The sequence below is a fragment of the Pelophylax lessonae genome (genome assembly GCF_965119305.1).
Source record: "Pelophylax lessonae genome assembly, chromosome: 6".
Taxonomy (NCBI): domain Eukaryota; kingdom Metazoa; phylum Chordata; class Amphibia; order Anura; family Ranidae; genus Pelophylax; species Pelophylax lessonae.
In genome coordinates, this window is record NC_138773.1 from 252,408,822 (window position 1) to 252,428,668 (window position 19,847).

General features: G+C 43.2%; 1 protein-coding gene across 1 annotated transcript in view; it reads left to right on the forward strand.

The window, feature by feature from the left end:
* Positions 1-19,847, forward strand: part of SLC25A12 (solute carrier family 25 member 12) — a 236,588-nt gene that overhangs the window by 100,299 nt on the left and 116,442 nt on the right. Inside the window, exon 10 of the mRNA XM_082260302.1 lies at positions 18,869-18,953. Within this exon, the coding sequence (XP_082116428.1) occupies positions 18,869-18,953 (85 nt within the window). The remainder of the gene's footprint in view (positions 1-18,868; positions 18,954-19,847) is intronic.

Below are 19,847 nucleotides of genomic sequence, written 5' to 3' on the forward strand. Positions count from 1 at the left end.
TTCTGGAAAAGCTTCCTGGTTGCGTAGCTACGTATCAGATGGTGCAAAACAAAAACAATGGCAGCCAGGCTTTTTCCATGCTATTTTAGAGTTTCTGATCATGCGCAGTCTTTGTGGATCGATTTTTAGCGGATGCATAGTGTACTGATTAAACGATTGTCCTTCGCTAGGCTATCATACAACAGAAGTTTCCTGTTTGTCCCTTCAGATTTTGTGGACGAACTGTCGTGATCGGCTGTCGAAAGCTGTGTACTAACGATCAGATTATTGTGCGATCAGGTCTAAAGGGAGTTTTATCGTACGATTATCTGAACGTGTGTACGAGGCATTAGGGGAGCGTTGACTTTTATCTAAAACAAGCTGCTAGGAAGCTCTCTTAAAGCTTCAGCACTAAAGGGTATAAAGTACTGTGCCATTCACCAAACTTTCACTGGTAAATCATCCACTTGCCGACTGCCTAACGACGATTTACGTCGGCAGTCAGCCCCTCACAGACAAAGCGATGTAGGTCTACGTCGCTAGCCTGTGAGACTCTGGGGAGCGCGCGCCGCCAGAGGCGCGCTCTCGCTCACGGGCGCCCCCCTGTGCGTGTGCCCGGAGGACCCGATGTCCGCCGGGCACTCACGATCGTCCGTTAGAGCGGGAGAAAGTCAGGCGGCTAATGTAAACACAGCCGCCTGTCATTCTCCCCTGTGTAAGAATGGAGATCATACGGTTCTACTATGTAGGACCGTTGATCTCTGTTCTTACACTAGTAGCCACATCCAATCACAGTAAGAATCACGCCCCTAGGGACACACTTAACCCCTCCCTCTCAAATAAAGTTAACTCTTTCCCTGCCAGTGTCATTTTTACAGTAACAGTGCATATGTATAGCACTGATTACTGCAGTAATGTCACTGGTAACCCCAAAAGTGTCAAAAATGTCAGTCAAGGGTCCGATCTGTCCGCCGCAATGTCGCAGTCCTGCAAAAAAAATCGCAGATCGCCGCCATTACTCGTTAAAAAAAAAACAACAAAAATGACAAAAATCTTTCCCTTAGTTAGTAAACGCAATAACGTTTGCGCAAACCAATCAAAATACGCTTTTTGCGTTTTTTTTTTTTTTTTTTTTACCAAACATATGTAGCATAAAACAAATTGGCCTAAAATGTTAAAAAATTTAGATTTTTACATTTTTTTGGGGGGGAATTTCATATAAAATTATGTGAAAAATATTGTTATTTTTGCAAAATTTACGCTCTTTTTTTGTTTATAGCGCATGATCAAAAAATCGCACAGGTGATCAAATACCACCAAAAGAAAGCTCTGTTTGTGGGAAAAAAGGACGTCAAATTCGTTTAGGTACAGCATTGCACGACCGCGCAATTGTCCGTTAAATTCACGCAGTGCCGAATCGCAAAATAGGCCCTGGTCAGGACGGGGGTAAAATCTTCCGGGGCTTAAGTGGTTAAAACATATTCACAAGAAAGACTCCCCTCTGGTTAATATTTTTGCGTGTCATATTCACTGCTTTATAAATATATCCTTATGATCGAGCACAACATATCCAAGCACATTGGCATGCTATGCTGTACCAGTTGACTTAATTTGATTATAAAATAAAAAGGTTAGAGGACCTCCCATGAGGTTCGCTCTTGTAGCACAGGCTTTTTTTTTTTTTACTTTTATTGAGTGGTTTTCCCCAAACTTGAACATTGATGCAAATGCTATTGTCCGATGTAAAAGGTATACTGAAAAATGTAAATTTAAAACAAGTCCCACATTGTTTAGTTCTAAACTTTAAAAAGAGGCATCTGTTAATGATAGTGATAGATCATTACATCATGTTGACCACTTAAGCTCCGTAAAATTTTACCCCCTTCATGACCAGTTAATTTTTTTGCTTTTCAGCACTGTGCTGCTTGGCAATTGCGCAGTCATGCAACAGTAATGAAATTTATATAATTTTTTCACGCAAATAGTGCTTTCTTTTGGCAGTATTTGATCACCAGTGTGTGTGTTTTTTATTTATTATTATATAGACAAAAAAAGAATGACAATTTGGGGAAAAAAAAAACATTATTTTTTTACTTTCATCTATAAAACATATCTAATTAAAAAGAAATCTTTAAAAGTTTAGGCCAAAATGTATTCTGCTACATGACTTTGATAACAAAAAAAATACCAATAAGTAGATTGATTGGTTTGCATGAAAGTTTTATAGTGTCTATAAATGATCGTATATATGTTGGATTTTTTTTTATACTAGTAATGGTGGGGAACAGGAACTTATAGTGGGACAGTGAGTGCGGCGTGCAATCTGACACTGACTGATACTGGGTCGGAACTGACTGACACTAACATAACATGAGCAGTGACACTTATACAGTGATCAGTGTTATAACTATACACTGTCACTATACTAATGACACTGGCTTGGAAGTGGTTACCATCTAGGGGGAATCAAAGGCTTACCTCTGTGCCTAACAATGTGTAATGTGTGCTGCTTTTACTAAGAGATGTGGTTATTTTTTTCCCTGACAGCCACATTGCTGCTCACAGTACAGAGCCCTATGTTGTTAGTAAACACAGGGCTCTTTACTGTGATTCGCTAAGCCGATCAGCAGGTTCCAGCCATAAATCATTGGCCAGAGACCTGCTAACCGACTTGTGCTGTACCAAATGACAGTACAGATCAGGCGGGGGATGCACGCACATGCCCCCAACCCAGAAAAGCCAAATCATGTACGTGATCCCACACAGAGTGGCCGCCCTACTGCAGTATTTTTTGGTGTTTTTTGTCCCTTGCCTTCAGGGCCACTGTTAGAAATCATAGCCACATACTGCCTACCTGAGCGGGTCCCCCTCGACCCCAGCCCCTGACCCCGCCTCGAAACAAAATGCAGGCTGCTGGCAACCTTTAATTTTAGTGAACAGGGCAGGAAGGTGCACCTACCTGCTGAGAGCCTCAGGAGGAACTGCCACTAAAATTTGCACCAGCTCGGATCTCTGATGTGAATGTAGCCTTAGTATGCATTTCACTGTCCTTCTATTATCGTCCTCATTATCATCGTGATAATCGCACAGTACAGGTGCTGTGGCGCAGAGTGACTTTGATGAAGAAAATGATGATGATCACATTTGGTTGCTGACTGTATAATTCATCATGGGCAACAGCAGGGCATGACATGAGGGAAAGGCGTGTGTGCACTTTGATCTCCTTGCACCATTTGTGAGAGATCTCTGCAGATGATCCCTCTGTGTGTTGACTGCTGCAAATTGACCGCTGCCTCTGCTCTTCCACTGCCAGCTGCACTGAGGATAGTGATGATAACCGCCAGCCTGAGCCTGCCAATGTTTTGCAGCTGTTTCCCTCATGCAGAACTGCCCTCTCCTCTGCACTTACTTGCTGAATGAGGCATGCAGTGAAGTGGCTGATGATATCACTCCGCCAGCAACTGCAGGGACTATGAGCCAGGACTTTATTTTACCAAAAGCGGCTCCGGCATATGGTGCAAATCTGCCTGTGCGACAGATAAGAAAAAAAGTCCTATTCTACACCTACTGGGCACATACTAAAGGAGACGCTCAGAGACTGCGGATGCGGTACAGGAGACGGTCATAGACTGCAGACATAGTACAGGAGATGGTCAGAGACTGCAGACATGGTACAGGAGATGGTCAGAGACTGCAGACATGGTACAGGAGATGGTCAGAGACTGCATATATGGTACAGGAGATGGTCAGAGACTGCAGACATAGTACAGGAGAAGGTCAGAGACTGCAGGCATAGTACAGGAGAAGGTCAGAGACTGCAGGCATAGTACAGGAGAAGGTCAGAGACTGCAGGCATAGTACAGGAATAGGTCAGAGACTGCAGGCATAGTACAGGAGAAGGTCAGAGACTGCAGACATAGTACAGGAGAATGTCAGAGACTGCAGACATAGTACAGGAGAATGTCAGAGACTGCAGACATAGTACAGGAGAAGGTCAGAGACTGTAGACATAGTACAGGAGACGGTCAGAGACTGCAGACATAGTACAGGAGAAGGTCAGAGACTGCAGACATAGTACAGGAGAATGTCAGAGACTGCAGACATAGTACAGGAGACGGTCAGAGACTGCAGACATGGTGCAGGAGACGGTCAGAGACTGCAGACATAGTATGGTGACGGTCAGAGACGGTATTTATGCAATTATGCCTGAGCCCAGTATAAAAGTGTATATTATTGCAGGGCAGCTCCACTCTACTTAAACTAACTCTGCAAGATCAAGTCACTAATCCTCCTTACAAAGTACAACCAAGTGACAGAAGGAAGTAGCACTTCAATCTTGTCCTACAAACAATTAACTGTTCAAGAGCAGTTGAGGACAGCAAATAGTTAATATCTGTGAAGCTGCTAGTCTGAACCAGCATCCTCTAAAAGCAACATCAAACAAATCATGCAGCAAACACACAACCCTAGCCAAAATAACTCAATAGAAACAACTGAAGATCATCAGCAGCAATGTGTTACTGTCACTTGTGTCATGTAATGCCAACCATCTGTAGCATCTTCAGTAGTACAATGTGGATCCATATCAGCAGCCAAAGGAAGGTGCAAAGCCTGGTATGTGAACCTAACTGGGCGGCCTCAGTGACCCTGATGGGTGTGCAATTGTCTACCAACACACTGATCCGATTTCTTGAAGACGCTGCAGCCGGTTGCCATTACCTTTTGACAGTGACACATCGCTTCTGATGATCTTCAGTTGTTCCTCGGAACTATTTCGGCTAGAGTTCTTTGTTTGTAGCAGGATTTCTTTGATGTGATTCTCACTACCTTTGTCATGTAGTTCCTGGGCTTCAGGTTCTTTATGTCACCCCCTCCCGGCGCCTCCATTCAGCACTGCTCCCCATTCTTCCTGCTCCCCCCATTCAGCCCTGCCTCCTATTCAGCCCTGCTACCCATTCTTCCTGCTCCCCCATTCAGCCCTGCTCCCCCATTCTTCCTGCTCCCCCATTCAGCCCTGCCTCCTATTCAGCCCTGCTACCCATTCTTCCTGCTCCCCCATTCAGCCCTGCTCCTCATTCTTCCTGCTCCGCCATTCAGCCCTGCCTCCTATTCAGCCCTGCTTCCCCATTCTTCCTGCTTCCCCATTCTTCCTGCTTCCCCATTCTTCCTGCTCCCCCATTCAGCCCTGCTCCTCATTCTTCCTGCTCCCCCATTCAGCCCTGCTCCCCATTCTTCCTGCTCCCCCATTCTTCCTGCTCCCCCATTCAGCCCTGCTCCTCATTCTTCCTGCTCCCCCATTCAGCCCTGCTCCCCCATTCTTCCTGCTCCCCCATTCAGCCCTGCTCCCCATTCTTCCTGCTCCCCTATTCAGCCCTGCTCCCCCATTCAGCAGCCCTTCTCCAGCCTCAGCATCTTCGGTTTACAGTCAAATGTGAGCAGGCTGGAGAAGGAGGGTAACAGTGCTTGCTGATTGGCTAAGAATGGGCAGGAGGAAGAGCAACCATCGCTGCAGCCAGTGGAGTGTATTTGCCTTGTGAGCAGCCCCTCCCTCATACTCGGATAAGCAGCGCTATTGGCTGCTACAATAAGCATACAGAAACCTGATGCTGCCAGCTCGATGGGCCTTCCTGTCAAAGTGACAGGGCCCCCTACAGGAGGCCCAGAGGTACCCTCTTATTGGCGGCCCTAATTTCCTTTATCTACGTTGTGGTGAAATGGTAATATTTCAGTCCTAAATATACAGAAAATATCTACATTTAATCGAAAATACCACAAATAGGGGATTGTTAGGCATGAGCGGTTTGTTTAGTTTTGAATAAATATTTGGACGAAATTTTCATTATTCGGATATGTCCAAATACCTGAATAAGGCCCCTTTCACACACTCCGTCCGTTGAACGGACTCTGATTTTCTCAGCGGGGGATCGATCCACCGATCCCCCGCTGAGCAGGAGGATGACAGCTGTGTCTCTGCGCTGTGTGCGGAGACACAGCTGTCAGTTCCCCATGCATCTCTATGTGGAAATCAGATGGGAACGGACCGTCGGTCCATTCTCATCCGATCCGCTGGACGGATGGAAAATAGAGTTTCCATCCGTCCAGATTTGATGGATTGGATGTCAGCGGACATGTCTCCGCTGACATTCAATGCTCCATAGGGATGCATGGGGGGAACGCTCCGAGAAAAAATGGACAGGCGGATCTGAACGGTCTGCCTGTGTGAAAGAGCCCTTAGAGTATAAATTAAGTTTACCGAATGATCCGCATAACGAAAACAAAATTTGTCAGAATTTTCGAAATTCGAACTGAAATTCAAATACAATTTTACATTGAATTCCATTCGAATTTGAACTTTAAACATATTTCTGAAATCAAAGACTGTGTGTGTGTGTGTGTTATTAAAGTACCATTTAGAAATAATGCTGTTTTTGTTAAGCAAAAGATGAATTAAAGAGTCATTGTAATCATTTGATAAGGATTTTTCTTTTGTTCACTTTGCCGCATTCAAATTGTTATAAAAATTCTAACATTTTTGATTCAACTATTTCGAAACTTATCGATTTGAATGTTTCGAACCGAAAAAATCGGTAAATTCAAAGAAAATTTGAAAAAGACATGAAATGAATTTAGAATATCAATTCCGAATATGAATTGAACGAATCAACCACATTTAACTAAACAAAATAACTATATTAACGAATCCAAACAAAATGAAACAATTTTTTTCGTCATGCACATGTCTAGGGATTATTGGCCATTTTAGGATAGTGGGTGGAGCCATACAGATCACTCCTTTTTGTCCCTGGTCCAGCTGTCTATCCAGGATTGCTGATTTAGGCTGGATTCACAGTGCATTTGGAGCGGCTTGCAGCAGGTAGTCCGGTGGGTCCTCGTGCAGCATTTCGGCTGCATTCACACTTGAGCGTAGCGTTTTCGTACGTATTTTACAGCGATTTTTACTGCGTTTTTCAGGCTTTTTGGAGGCAGGCATTGAAATCTAACAAAAACGCTGGTAATCAGCCCAAAAAGAAGCTCCTGCTCTTTTTTCAGCTACAGGCGTTTTGCTTCAGGCATTAAAACGCTCAGATGTGAACAGGGGCCATTTAAATGAATGGGGTTTTACTTGTTGGGCGTTTTGAAACGTTCTTTTTTGAGCGTTTTTGTAGCTGAAAAACGCTCAAAAACGCCCAGGTGTGAATGGAGCCTTCAGGTCTGAATTGGGTCTGAAATTTTGACTGAATTCGGACCTGAAACGGAGCAGAGGACACACAGGACAACCCGCTCCGCAGCCGACACAGAGCTATGTGAACCGGCTCCATTGAGAGTTGGGCACAGTCTCCTGTCATGCTAATTGAATGCGGAGAAAACCTGCATTCAATTCGCAATAGTATGAATCCAGCCAAAAAGCACAGATACAGCCTAATATCGTAGAACCATTTGTTCCAACCTGTATACGTTATTTTGTACAAAAGCTTTACAGTAAATTGCGCTGGTTCAATGTTGGGGAGTGTTGGGGTTTCATTTCGGCCAGCCTCAGCCATACCTGTGTGCTTCTACGTTTTTGGCTAGTCTTGTTGCCCATACAAATAAGGACAGAAATGCCTGCAGGTTAGCCTAATGAGCTCTACGTAGGTGTGTGATTGCCATATCTTCATCCCGCCTTTGTAGCAGGGCACATGTCAATAAGCTGTTTTGACATGTTAAGGGAGACTGACAGAACTGCGTTACCGCTGACTGTCTGAACCTTTCTATATATTGCCTCTCTGAAAGCCATTTATGAGACACCTGTTGGGGCAGCAAAATTAGGTGTCTGAGCAAAGCCTGAGAGAGAATTCAGACTGATTAATGTCACAGCGGTGATTAATCAAAACTAATTACTGTATTCAAGCAGCAGAATCCTAACTTCATTTTGTTGATTCTGGGAGGCGGGAGAGAGATGTGCTCTGGGTGCTTCTTGGTAATGGTCTAGTTAGACTAAAGCAATTGATGACAAGAGAAAGGGACTCGTTGCATTTGGCATTCCAGTCAAAACACTGTTTAGAGCTCATTTATTAAAAAAATGGAAAAAAAAAAAATACTGCAATGAAAAGTGGGTGTCATGGGTAACATGGCACTGAACAAACATGTAGCGCTTTTTGCTCATGAACACCAAGCAAGTGAAAACAGACCCCCTGGGCACACTTTGTCTAGGCTGCTGCCCTTCTTGACAATGCTGTAATGCTTTGTGTGTAATATATCATTTTGTAGCGCCAATTTTCCCAACACCTAGAACAATGTAAATACATGTAACTGAAAGATAATAAAGTTTTCCTTTGTGTGCTGTACTGTAGAATTGTGAACAGAAAATACTCAGGGCACACATTCGTTTTGAGTCCCCCCACCCCTAAGCACCCCCCATGTTGTGAGGGCAAGTGGCCTGGGAGCGGGGGGAGGGGGGTTACATTTTTAGTGTGGAGTTCCATGCCTTCATTTTTTTTTTCTTTTTTGGAGTGGGGAGGGGTTGGCCTCACCCTTCCCCACCCATGTCAGATTTTTATCACTGCCCGGACTTTATTTTTACTTTACTTCCTGTTCCACTGAGCTATTTACAGTATTTTTGTGTTGCCATTAAAGAATATTCACCTCTTGCTGTGTGGTAAGGTTCCACAGAGGTTTAAATGCTTTATCCCCATATTTAACCAAAGCACACCATGTTCGCCCCCCCCCTTTTTTTTTTTTTCACAAGAACATGTTTGCCACTTTTAAACCTTTTTGTGTTTTGCCACTTTTAAACCTTTCAGTTTGCATCACAGCCTTTTTCTCTATTTTTAGAGCGGAGCGCTTCACGTGTAACCGTTTATTCCTTCCCCTTGCCCTTCCCCTAGTCTCAGGCTCACCAACAGATACTGATTCCTTTATTTCAGTCTATTAACTAGTGCCATGTGGTATCACATTACCAGTAGGGATGGGCTCAGGTGAGTTCGAATGGTGGTCCCAACCCACCTTGTCAATCCTGCCAGAAAGCCCTCACTGCAAACTGCCAATCTTAGGCCGTGATTTCCTGGCCCACAGTTGCACATACACATGCTACGTATGATTGGCAGTGTGCAGTGAGGGCTTCCTGGTGGGATTGCTCAGGTAGATCAGGACCCCGATGCAAAAACATCTTATTACCAGTATTACACTTACTTTTTGGTTGGAGATGATGGGAACATTAGACAGAAATTTTAAACTAACCAATGTAGGGTTTGGACTCTGGGCAATCATGCACAGCCATATGCCATGAGATTGATGCCTAGTCAGCCAAAATATGCCATGGTATTTTTCGGGGTATGCTGACCTGACCATGACTACTTTCAAGAAAATACAGTTTTAGCAGCTTTAATTTTTGTAAAGTCCAGTATCTCCTGCTGTTATTAAATTCCTTAATTGTAACCCCAGAAGATACATTTCATTTTGATCCATGTTGTTCTAAGAGAGTGCAGACCGCTGTAATTACTGATATACAGCAAAATTCAGGTAACCAGACATTGTGTGTTATCTGCTACTTAATTGGGTGAGGGAGACCTATCCTTTAAAGAAAATTACTGTATTTACAGACATACAAGTTTTAGCCAAGAAAGCGATTTTAGACAATGGGGAATTTAATCCTTGGTTTTCTCTGTGACTTGGGGAAGCTTATGAGGAAGGGAATTGTCTTTGAAAAGGATAAAGATAAACAGGTGTTCCTAAGACGGGGAATCCTTGTCAGAGAAGAAGGTACCAGCATGTCTGCCTTCTCAGATCATTCTTTATGGCTGCCAGGCTGCCATAACTCAAACTTCAAGAGGCAGACCTATTTATTGTGGGATATGTGGCTACAGTAAGTCTGCATGTTTTAATCCGCATTGTTTTTATTCCACAACAACTGCTATTAGTAAAGAATGCAGGAATACAGCATGAAACTATCATGGAAAAGTTACTGTTGAGGAGATCAGTTTAGGGGGTGATATGCACTATGCCACCCTACAATGACTTTTTAATTATTGATGGATTAGTGGATTATGTTAAACTAAATCAGCCACCGGCTCCTTAAAAAAAAATTAAAAGTTAAAGAGAGGGAGAAAAGGTTAGCCTCCTAAACTCAATTTTTTGTCACGGTGTATACTCTCTTCTGTCATAAATGCCTCTTCCAGCCTGTTAGCGGTAATGTAATCTGAGCTGTGTATGCGCAGCTCAGACTTCATAGACTGCACCCATCCTGTGCCATCCTGAAGTGACACCCATGGGCATGCCCTTGAGTGACGTCATCATAGCCTGGCCATTTAAGTAGCCAGAGAGAGTGAATCCTGAAGAAAGACCTGGTAAAGATGAAAGCACCTGGTACCAGCTGGAGCGGTGACAGTATTGTACTGGAGGGCTGGTTCAACAGGAAAGTTTGCCATAATGTGTTAATATGCAGTGCATACTAGGATATTATGGCATACACCTTCTGGAGGACTATAAATAAATAAATACATTTAGCAGCATTTATTACCACTTTAACCACTTTACCACCGGAGGATTTTGCCGTCTTACGTCTGGGCCACTTTTTGCGATTCGGCACCGTGCGACTTTAACTGACAATTGCGCGGTCATGCAACGCCATACCCAATCGAAATTTAGGTCCCTTTTTTCCCACAAACAGAGCTTTTGGTGGTATTTGATCACCTGTGCGATTTTTACTTTTTGCGCTATAAACAAAAAGAGCGACAATTTTGAAAAAATAACAATATTTTTCACATTTTTTTATATGAAATTTCCCCCCCCCCCCCAAAAAAAATGTAAAAATCTAAATTTTTTATCATTTTAGGCCAATTTGTTTTCTGCTACATATTTTTGGTAAAAAAAAAATCGCAATAAGCGTATTTTGATTGGTTTGCGCAAAAGTTATTGCGTTTACTAACTAAGGGAAAGATTTCTGTCGTTTTTGGTGTTTTTTTTTAACGAGTAATGGCGGCGATCTGCGATTTTCTTTGCGGGACTGCGACATTGCGGCGGACAGATCGAACCCTTGACTGACATTTTTGGGGTTTACCGGTGACAATACTACAGAAATCAGTGCTATAAATATGCACTGTTAGGGCTCTTTCACACGGTCCGCCTCCGTAGGCAGAGCGGAGAGGGAGGTGTCTCAGCACCCGCTGCCCTCTATGGGGGATCGGATGAGAGCGGACCGCTTGTCCGCTCTCATCAGATCCGATCCGATCCGATTACTGAACGGATGGAAAAATAGGGTTTCCATCCGTCCAGATTTCACGCACAGGATCGGATGCGGATGGCAGCGGGTGTCAGCGGAGGTGTCTCCGCTGACATCCGCTGCCTCATAGAGCTGCATGGAGGATCCGATCAGATCCGCCTAAAAAACTGACAGGCGGATCTGATCGGATCGCCCGTGTGAAAGAGCCCTTACTGTAAAAATGACACTGCCAGGGAAGGGGTTAATTTTATTGGAGAGGGAGGGGTTAATGTATGCCTGATGCTTACTGACATGTGTGGGGGGAGGTGACTATGTGACACAGGGACAGATCGCAGGTTCAGCTGAATTCATGCTGAACCCTGCAATCTGACCCTGCCTGTCACTTGGGAGATCCGCCCGCTTTGTTTACACAAGCAGGCGGATCTCCAGACTCGATCCCCGACGATCGGGGAAGAGCAGCTGCTCCTCCCCTGGCCTGACTCCCGCTGTATTCAGTCACAGCGGGAGCGGGCCTCCGAGAGGGGGGAGTGTCTGGCGACGTAGGTTCGCCAGACGATAACGAAACCACTTTGCCGCAGTAGAGCTCTAGTGAGCAGTGGCAAAGTGGTTAATATGTACTGTATAGATGTGCACACAAGATGATCATTATTTTTATTCATGTATTAATATAAAATATCCTTATCATAAATACTCCTTATATATTTTTTCTATCTGTAAGTGGACACCTACTAAACTAGTAGATGATAGTATGACAGGATTAGATATATTTCAAAATAAGATTAAGACCTTTTTTTTAACCGGTTTATTCCAGTCCAATTACTTTTTTTTTATTATGTAGTAGCCCTGATGATGGGGAGTTGTAAGGCCCCTAAAACGTGTTGGTTGTTGCACTTATGTTTGGAAAAAAATTCTACTTTTTGGACTCTAAAACTCTAGTGTGGTGCTTCGACTTTGAGATTCAAATATTGCAATAGGGAGAATGAGACTGCCTTTAAAAGCCTGGGACAGGTGGAAGGAGCTTGAAAATTGAGCTCAACATTAGAATCTCAAAGCAGTAACTAGCGAGTGGTTAAACCCATCTTGTTTTAGGTGGATTTAAAGTGGAGCTCCAAGTAAAAATAATTTCTTATATAGAGCTGGGAAAGGCTAGAACTACTGTATGAGTTTTATTGATGAGACCACCTTCTCTGGGACAGGAAATGTAAGGAAACCTCTCAGGTGGGGACATACATTTTCCTTCAATAACATGTCTAAACTAGAGTTTAAATTTAACTGGAGTTTAAATTTTCAGTTGCGTATTTGAGTTCTCCTTGCAGAGGAGACATTTGGGGTGGAAAAGCCAAAATGTAGTAGAGGCTAGCATCGCCAAGGGGCCATATACTGTACATATAACACTGGTTGGTTGTTATAGGCAGTAGGAATACTTTATACATAGTGCCCAATGTGTAATGTTTCAGCAATCCGAAATTACTATACTAGCGGAATGCTGTAGAGTTGGATTTACCTTTTAGGCACATTAGGCTTCTTCCTATAGGTGGCAGTGACAAGGAGTCATCTTCTTCCCTAATCATTTAATACACTGTAACATTATTTACACATTGCTTCCATATTTAAAGCTAGGCTAGGATCAGTAAACTGGAATAATTTTGACAATTTGGTGTGTTTATTGGGTTAATTGGTGTAATGATTTCTAGTGGATTTTTCCTATATACTGCAGACACAATAACTAGGACATAGTGTTCTTATGCATACATTGATTTATCAGATGGACAAACCACTGTTACTCAGAGGTTAAGTAGTTGTAAATCTCTGAATCGAAAAATAAACAGACGCATATCTTTTATATAGTGTGTACTTGCCTCAATCCAAACACATAGTGTGATTTTCTGTCTCCTTTCCCATTCCTCTGCTATTTGCATGAGTCACTCCTGACAGTATATGTTGACACTAAGGAATCCCGGGGGGCTGACACTTCAGCACACAGCAGGTGATTGAGAGCCTCAAAGACAGCTTGTCTATAGAAAGGGGCGTGTCCTTTCCCTTTACTCAGTTCTCCAATTACACCCAGATCCCTGCCTTCTGGATCTGGGCTATACTGTGTAAATTCTGTACTTTGAATGGCTATAGAGGACAGATTGCTGCAGAATAACAGGTACAACTTATGTTGGAGGAATTGTTTCATCTTTGTGTATCACAAAGGCCAGTCACATCAGTGGATATGTGTGGGGATCTACAACCACTTTAAATGTACCTACTAATTCTCTTCTCATCTAATGCCTCGTACACACGCATCGATTATTGGCTGGGAATTTTCGGCTAACGTCCGATCGGCCGATTTTAGGCTTGCTAGTATGATGCTTCCGACAACCTACTCCGACTTATCGGCCAAAAAAAATCTGGTGTGCAGGCTATAAAATTTTTGTTGGCCGTCAACACAACGCCCGATTTTCCGTCAGTCAGTACAGATTTCGGCAGACAAAAATCTGATGAGCAAGACTGGGCATGCTCAGAGAAGAAAAAACACACGGAAAGTAAACCAGCACATGACATCACTTCTGAAGTAGATTTTTGTTGGCCGAGAAAATTCGTGTGCAGTCTAGGCACATTCCAACCAACAAAACACCACTCTGGACAAAAGTCGGACGATCGGTCGGCCAATAATCGATGCGTGTGTACGAGGCATAACTGGTTGTTTTGTTATTTTGTGTTTTGATTTCATGCATCATCATTATAACACAACCAAAAATGTAATGATATTAATAAATGAAAATTGGTGTAAGGGTGAGAACTGTAGCATTTTAAAAATCTAGCTGTACATTTTATTATTGCTCCAACCACAAGAATGGAGTACACTTATCATGATTTGCCATGCTAAGTATAGGGGTTTTTAATATTGATGATGGAATTTAGAACTGGTGAATGAAATCTAGAGATGTGGGTGGTATTTTTGGCAGGTGTCCCTGGGCATATACTGGAGAGGTAAAACATACTGAGAGAAAACAGGCAACAAAGAGCTAATGACATGGCAGTGCCGCAGCTATCATCAGCAGAGAGAGTTTTAATCCCTCTCTGAAAACATAATTATAGCTGGCCTTTTGAACTTTTGCAGTGATCTTTGTTAGTTAGCAAGTGCTGGAGTAGACTTTGCTGGGATAGAGCTGCTCCGATGGCAGCCGGCCTCTATTGAGTGAATTCCCTTACAGTGAAACTCCCTCAAGCTTGACACAGCCTGATAAAACTAGCGGGGCATAAGCAAAAGTGCTGTCATCACCCAGATCACAATGATTTAAAGAGCAGCCAGTGAGAGCAATCGTGTTAAGCCTCAGCCATCCATGCTACAGATTTCATGTGTGTTTTACATAGTTGGCGGCATTATAAAATAAAATCTGGGGTATCCTACTGCTGATCCAGAATATCCGAGTTTATCACTCATGAAGCGATCACACAAGAAAACGGATTAGCCATTATAATACTTGAAGTAAAATACTTTTTTAATTTTACATATTGTCACCTAGAATCTTTGTCTACCCTCTTTCTTTTTTGGGATTCCTGTGATGCAATGCATGACTTTCCTTTATTGGCTCACAGGTAAAGGTTTCCTTAACCACTTTAGCCCCGGAGGATTTGGCTGCTCAATGACCAGGCCCTATTTTGCGATTCGGCACTGCGGAATTTAATGGACAATTGCGCGGTCATGCGATGCTGTACCCAAACGAAATTGACGTCCTTTTTTTCTTACAAATAGAGCTTTCTTTTGGTGGTATTTGATAACCTGTGCGATTTTTATTTTTTGCGCTATAAACAAAAAAAGACCGACAATTTTGAAAAAATAACAATATTTTTCACATTCTTTTAGATGAAATTCTCAAAAAAAATGTAAAAATCAAAATTTTTTAACATTTTAGGCCAATTTGTTTTCTGCTACATATTTTTGGTAAAAAATAAGCGTATTTTGATTGGTTTGCGCAAAAGTTATTGCGTTCACTAATTACGGGAAAGATTCATGTCATTTTTATTGTTTTATTTTTTAACTAGTAATTGCGGCGATCTGCCATTGGGGCGGACAGATCGGACCCCTGACATTTTTGACACTTTTGGGGGTATCAGTGACGTTACTACAGTAATCAGTGCTATAAATATGCACTGTTACTGTAAAAATGACACTGGCAGGGAAGGGGTTAACTTTACTGGTGATCAAGGGGTTAAGTGTGTCCCTAGGGGCGTGATTCTAACTGTCAGGGGGCGTGGCTTGTGAAGTAATCACAGAGACATGCGATCCTGTATAGCAGGATCACATAGCCTCTGTGATCACTTCAGGGCGAATGACAGACGGCTGTGTTTACATCAGCCGTCTGTCCTCACACAGCTGCGGGAGATCACGAGTGGCCGGTGGCCATCGAAGCTGCCGGTGACTCGCGCTGGCTCCCCAGCTGGCGAGCGGGGGCAGGAGCGCGCCTCTGGTGGCGTGCGATCGCCCCCTAGCTCCTCCCAGGAGAGCACCGTACATGAATGACGCTTTGCCTGGGAGCGCCAGACTGCCGCCATACAACTTTTCAAGCACTTTGGCACTAAAAAAAGCACCTGAAAAGCTCAGGAAACCTATTCCCATTAAAAACAATTAATGCTTTTACACAAGGACAGTGCGCTGGCGGGGTGGTGGAAAAAATCCTGCAAACAGCATCTTTGGAGCATGTTTGGAGCGCTAAAAGCATCTGAAAAACCCCCTCTCCATTGAAAAGAATAGGAAGCACCTGAAAAGCTCTTCAAAACGCTTAAAAGCTCTTCAAAAGTGCCTGAAAAGTGCTCAGAGTTTTACTGGCAGTTTGGATGTGCCTCAGTGTGAAAGGCTCTAAGCCTGTGTTGCTTATAGGAAGTTTTTATTTTTTTATTTTTTTTGATGGGATTCTATCATAAAGCAAGCAATTAAGTGAAAGACTGATGTAAATCACAATTTTCTGTGTTATATGTGACATTTTTATTCTTAGCGCATTGACTCTACTGACTCTTAACTTTTACTGACCAAGTTTCATGTAAGTTGATGAAGTCATGCCTTCATCAGAACCATCTTATGCAGATTTGTTGCTCTGTGACCAGACCTCTTTACAAGAAACCCTTGCTGAGAGAAACATGTAAGGCCAGTGTCAATGAGATTTGGACTGGTGTTGATGGCACCAGTTTGAGACACTTCTGAGATCATTTGGAATGCCTAACAAGCGCATTTGACCTGCAGTTAACCTCCTTATCTGCATTTGACCCGCTTCAAGCAGGTTTTGCATTCCTATATACTTGTATAAGAATTCCAAATCTGCGTAAAGCAAACCCAATCCTAACACTACTTCTGGTATTTGTAACCGCAAACTGCAAAAAAGATCAAAGGGATGTCCGTATTGAAATGCAGATCCTGACTGTTCCTGACTTCATTTTGAAGGTACGGGCACCAGAGTGGGCATCCTTTTTTCCTTTTCCTCTACATAGAGTCACTAACCCTGCACAACCAAGTCCTGATACCTAATCTGCAAATACCAAGTCAGTGATCCACAATGTAGTGGAACAAGTAAAACCATGGCAACCATGAAAGTTGCATCTTGAAAAAACATGTCGGCATTGGCAGCTCTCTTAGACCCCGTTCACACTGGGGCGACCTGTCAGGCGACCTGGTCACCTGACAGGTCGCCGGTCGCCTGCCATAGAGAAGCTGTGGACCCGTTCTAATAGGAGCGACACAAGTCGCTCCGACTTAGAAAAAGGGTCCGGAGCTTCTTTGGGGTGACCCGGAGCGACCTGCATAGACTTCAATGTTATGAAGTCCGTGCCGGCCGCTCCGAGGACCTATGAGGTCGCCCCGGCAAGTCGGATCGCCCCAGTGTAAACGGGGCCTTAGGGCGCAATCACTCTAGCAAGTCAAATCAAGCCCAGGCATGGTTCACCCCCTTGGTTTGGTTTATTTGTGTAGTGAGTGCTGGGAATGGGTAAAGTGGAAGTCCAGGCTGGAGAGCTTAAAATGGCTTACATCCCCCTCTATACCTCCTGTTCTAACTACCCTGTAGAAGGAAAATGCTTATACTGCTCTATTGTCAGGGTGCCCCTGTCTGGTCACAAAATCAGTTTGCAGCGGCCGGCATCATGGGGAATGAGGGACAGCCGACTAACTGATGCTCCATAAAATGTCTATGGGTGACGTCACAGTTTAGGAATTCCATTCGTTGTTGGTGCCCTCTCTTCTCTCCTAAAGCCAGCCCCTGGGGAGATCATGAGACTGGACCAGAGGGCCTTCTAGGTAAGTATATGCATCTTTCTTCTACAGGGTAGTTAAAATTTAACAGGGGGGTGGGAGCATTTTTATGCTTAGTTAGATATAGCATTGCAATCCACTGGTGCAATCACACTGGGATTTTGAACCGCTCTCGGGCCTCGGGTGCGGTTCAGCTCCTTAGGCCAGTTCATTTGTGTAATGTGAATGCTGCAAATCGCGCCCAGGTTCAGTTAGGTGTTCTGTACCCGGGATCACTTGGAAGAGGTTCACTTGTGGTCCAGAACGGTTTGCTGCAAGGTGAGTGCAAACTGTGCCAGAACTCTTCATAAAAGACTTTGTACAGAAGCAGGAATAACTGGTCTGGTTAGCAGAAGTGATGTAAGGGTGCCGGGATCACTTGCCTGAAGTTTAGTGTGAGTGCAGACCAGCGGGGTGTAGGGAGGGGAACAATTGAAGTTGGGCATGGTTCACTTAAACCAGTCTCAGTATGAGCATACTCTAAGTTTATCATGGCCGGAAACACTTGGAATGCAAACTGTGCTTGAGCACAGAACTCTCGAAAGGTGACCGAGCACAGAAGTAGGGATCACTGTGGTCTAGTTGATGTAAATATGCCCAGGAGCACCTGCTTTTAGTCCAGTGTGAGTACAGACCAGTGGGGAGGAAAAACAATAGAAATCAGGCACAGTTCAGTTCATCTCTTGCCAGTGTGAGTTCACCCTTATTTTATAACCAATTCATCTTAAAATATAACTATAGGCAATTTTTTTTTTTTTTAAGTTTTTGATTGTGGGAAGGGGTTAGAACCCCTGTTGATTTTTAATGCTGTATGTGCCCCTGCACCCTTTTCATTTGTCCTGTTTACCATTATCATTGAAAGTGGAAGTAGAGAAAATCCCACATTTTGGGTTGTCCCCAGAAAAATAATAAGAGGGGAATCTTTGGGGGTCCCCCGAAAATTCCCTTAATTTGCAGGGATTTCCTCTCACTTCTTGTTTGGCTATAAGACAGGAAATTAAGGGAAATCTCCAAAATGGGACACAAAAAAAATAATCTGACGGGTTATAACCATCCTTTGCTCCACCCAAAATAAAATAAAAAAAGGTTTTGCCTATAGTTCTACTTTAAGCCTATTGTTGGTAATTTAACTTTCATGGAATGAATAGGTATGTTTTCCCTCTGAGAAGGTGTTAAATGTTGCTAGTAGCCCTTTCAGTTTGTCACATTTATACATATTTATATTCATCCCACACTTGGTACTTTATAATAGCTTTGTATGACTTGCTTTGCATGTCAGGTGTTTTTCCAATAATACTGTAATACATATAATATTTCAAAAATGTATCACTGATGGAAACTTCATGCTACATATCTACAAGACCACCTTGTCTTTTTCTTTAGTTCCCATGAACTTTTTCATTTTTTGTTTCCTTCTATAGCAATCCTACAGCGACAGGGGTAGGCCTATCTGGCTCCAGGCTGCAGAGTCTGCCTACAGATTCACATTGGGTTCAATTGCTGGAGGTGAGTGATATGTCTGTATGCTTGGCTTAATGTAATACTAGCTGTGTCGAGCGGTACAGATCAGCTAAGGTGCACTGCATTGTTCACCAGAGTAAGAACCAGGGGCCTTTTTTTGGCTGTGATCACAGGGACCCGTCAGATCGGCTGTGCCACCTCTGGCTCCAGACAGTCTTGTGGACAGAAGTTCCATAATAATACAGTATTTCCACATACAGCGTTCTCTGCGGAGATTAATTATGTGTGGTGGCACCGGTACAAGCAGCAGAGAGCCTAAGATGAAAGAAGAGAGAAAAATGCAGAATCCTGTAAAATGAAAAGGAAGCAGAAATTATATCAGTGAAGCAAGAAAATACCTTTACTTTAGGTGGACATTCGAAAGACAAGTTTACTTTGTTAGAGAGAAAATGTTTCCTTAGGGAAAGTTGACTTGCTGAAGCTATATTGTGGGAAAAACACTGTTCAGTCCTTAAGATGCTTTATGGGTAAATTATGATACACAGATTGAAATGTATTATTATACTTATTAACGCAGCTTTGTAATCATTATTGCAACATAAATTTTTTTTTTGCAATTTATGCAAGTGCAACAATTTATTTTAGGCCCCTTTCACACATACTGACCATTTATCCGTTCATCTGTTGACATCCGTTTTCATCCGCTTCCGTCAAAATCAGTTTTTTTTTTTTTAATGGATGAAAGTCCTATCTTTCTTCTGTTAAAAAAAACAGGTCCGACGAAAAATGGATGTAAACGGACAAATGGTACATTTTTCGTCCGTTGATGATAAGCCATGATAATCCCTGGTCAGTTTACAGAGGGGAGGGTATAGACGGGCAGGATCAGCCAGGTATTTCAGGTGTAACAGGGGGCCAAATGACACAGCACAGGCACTG